Source organism: Austrofundulus limnaeus, unplaced genomic scaffold (genome assembly GCF_001266775.1).
Source record: "Austrofundulus limnaeus strain Quisiro unplaced genomic scaffold, Austrofundulus_limnaeus-1.0 Scaffold147, whole genome shotgun sequence".
Taxonomy (NCBI): domain Eukaryota; kingdom Metazoa; phylum Chordata; class Actinopteri; order Cyprinodontiformes; family Rivulidae; genus Austrofundulus; species Austrofundulus limnaeus.
Window position 1 is genome coordinate 238,232 of NW_013952549.1, and position 1,683 is coordinate 239,914.

The window sequence follows — 1,683 nt, forward strand, 5'->3', positions numbered from 1 at the left end:
CTGGTAGGGATGGGACTAAGGTTAACAGGCGAAAATTTCATGTCATTAGCACYTCTAGTAATATATTTACTGAGAAAAATGGTGATGTGTTCAGTACTTATTTTACCCGCTGTATATACCTGACATATACCTTAGTCCTGTATGGTATATTTTAGAAAGCATTAAAAGAGTTTGGGGGAAATCTACAAAGCCTGGTAGGGATGGGACTAAGGTTAACAGGCGAAAGGTGGTAGTCCAGTTCTGGAGATCTTTACGGCTGATGAGGGAACCTGGCAGGGTTGTGTTACCTTCAGAGGACCAGCAAGGGCAGAGGGAGAGCGGTCTTCGGCGAGGCATCCCCACTAAGGGCTCAACTTCCATAAGACAGAGGAAATAATATGAAGGAGTGATGTGGGCGGGTGCAGAGGTCAGGTAGAAAAGATCAAGAGGAAATAATGCAGGTGAAAAAGCAGAGACATCACAAAGGGGAGGAACAAGAAGGGTATGGTTCAGAAAAAATATATGAGGAAAGTCAACAGACAGTAGCACAGTGATAAGGAGAAGGCCAAAACCTTGAAGAAAAAAAGCTGGGAGAGATAAGCTGTGTGGTGGGAGAAATGAAAAAGAGCTAAAAACATAGAAACAAGTGAAAAAAACAGATAATCTTGAAAACAGAAYGAAAAAAATACTGCTGTTTGATCTTGCATTTGTGTTTCCGCTGATAAACTTCAATTAGTTAACAGCTACCTGTCAGTTATGAAATGGGCAGAGCCCAAACATATGGGCACTGTTTTTCAAAGAACGCAACATGATTTCATGCCATTATTACAGCCATTACTGTTCACCAAGAGATCCATCTCACTCTCACACACAGATAATGGCTTTGTCTTTAAAGAGCCTCTCCGAGTAAACACTACGTGAACATGTCGAGACCACCCGGCTTAATTTGTTGCCTGTAAGGAGACTTTTGAAGTTTAGCCACTTTTGAAGTGCAAATTAAGATTTATTTTTCTAATTTGCTCGCACAGAAAAGATTTTATAAAAAGAAAAAAAAAACACACGAAGATCATAAGCAAGAGAGGCTCTCTTACTAAAACCCAAATTAATGAATGTAAAATATGTGGAGCACAGATAACTTTAAAGGAAAACAGGCACTTCAGGTAGAATGTTTATTATAGATATATTATGTAGTAACTCATGTAAGGTGGAAAGGCTGTTGTCACCTTASAGTGAGAAGGCTTTTCTATATGGAATTTGCGTATTGTCTCAGTGAACACATGGGTAAATTAATCGTACGATAAATTTAAATKAAGCCAATTTTCATTTGCCTGCTTGTTTYCTTTGTGTCTCCCTCTTTTCTACTCCTTGGATTCGCCAAGACGTGTTTATTTTCATACTACGTAAATTTCTTAAACATTGCAAGCAGCGTGCAGGTGATRCATAAAGAATAAATTTTGCTGGCTTGGATAGAAATGGGTAGCAATAYTACAGCTTCAGTAGCTGTTGTGTTTTATTTTCACAAACTCTGCTYCAGGTCCATCCATAATTTTACGTAAATTTCGTAAATACCGCAGTTTTTTTATGAAGCCTGAGGGAGACACATACAGAATAAATTGCGTCGGTTGGATAGTAGGGCTGTGTATTGGCAAGAATTTGGCGATACGATACATATCATGACAGAGGGGTCACGATACGATATATCCC

The 1,683-nt window shown here is 39.0% G+C and overlaps 1 protein-coding gene across 14 annotated transcripts in view; it reads right to left on the bottom strand.

The window, feature by feature from the left end:
- The window catches only part of mical3a (microtubule associated monooxygenase, calponin and LIM domain containing 3a), a gene marked incomplete in the record, with an annotated part of 99,324 nt that overhangs the window by 9,430 nt on the left and 88,211 nt on the right, over window positions 1–1,683 (bottom strand). For all 14 annotated transcript variants that reach the window (XM_014016523.1, XM_014016527.1, XM_014016526.1 and 11 more), the window contains 1 exon segment: window positions 288–353. In XM_014016523.1, the coding sequence (XP_013871977.1) occupies window positions 288–353 (66 nt within the window).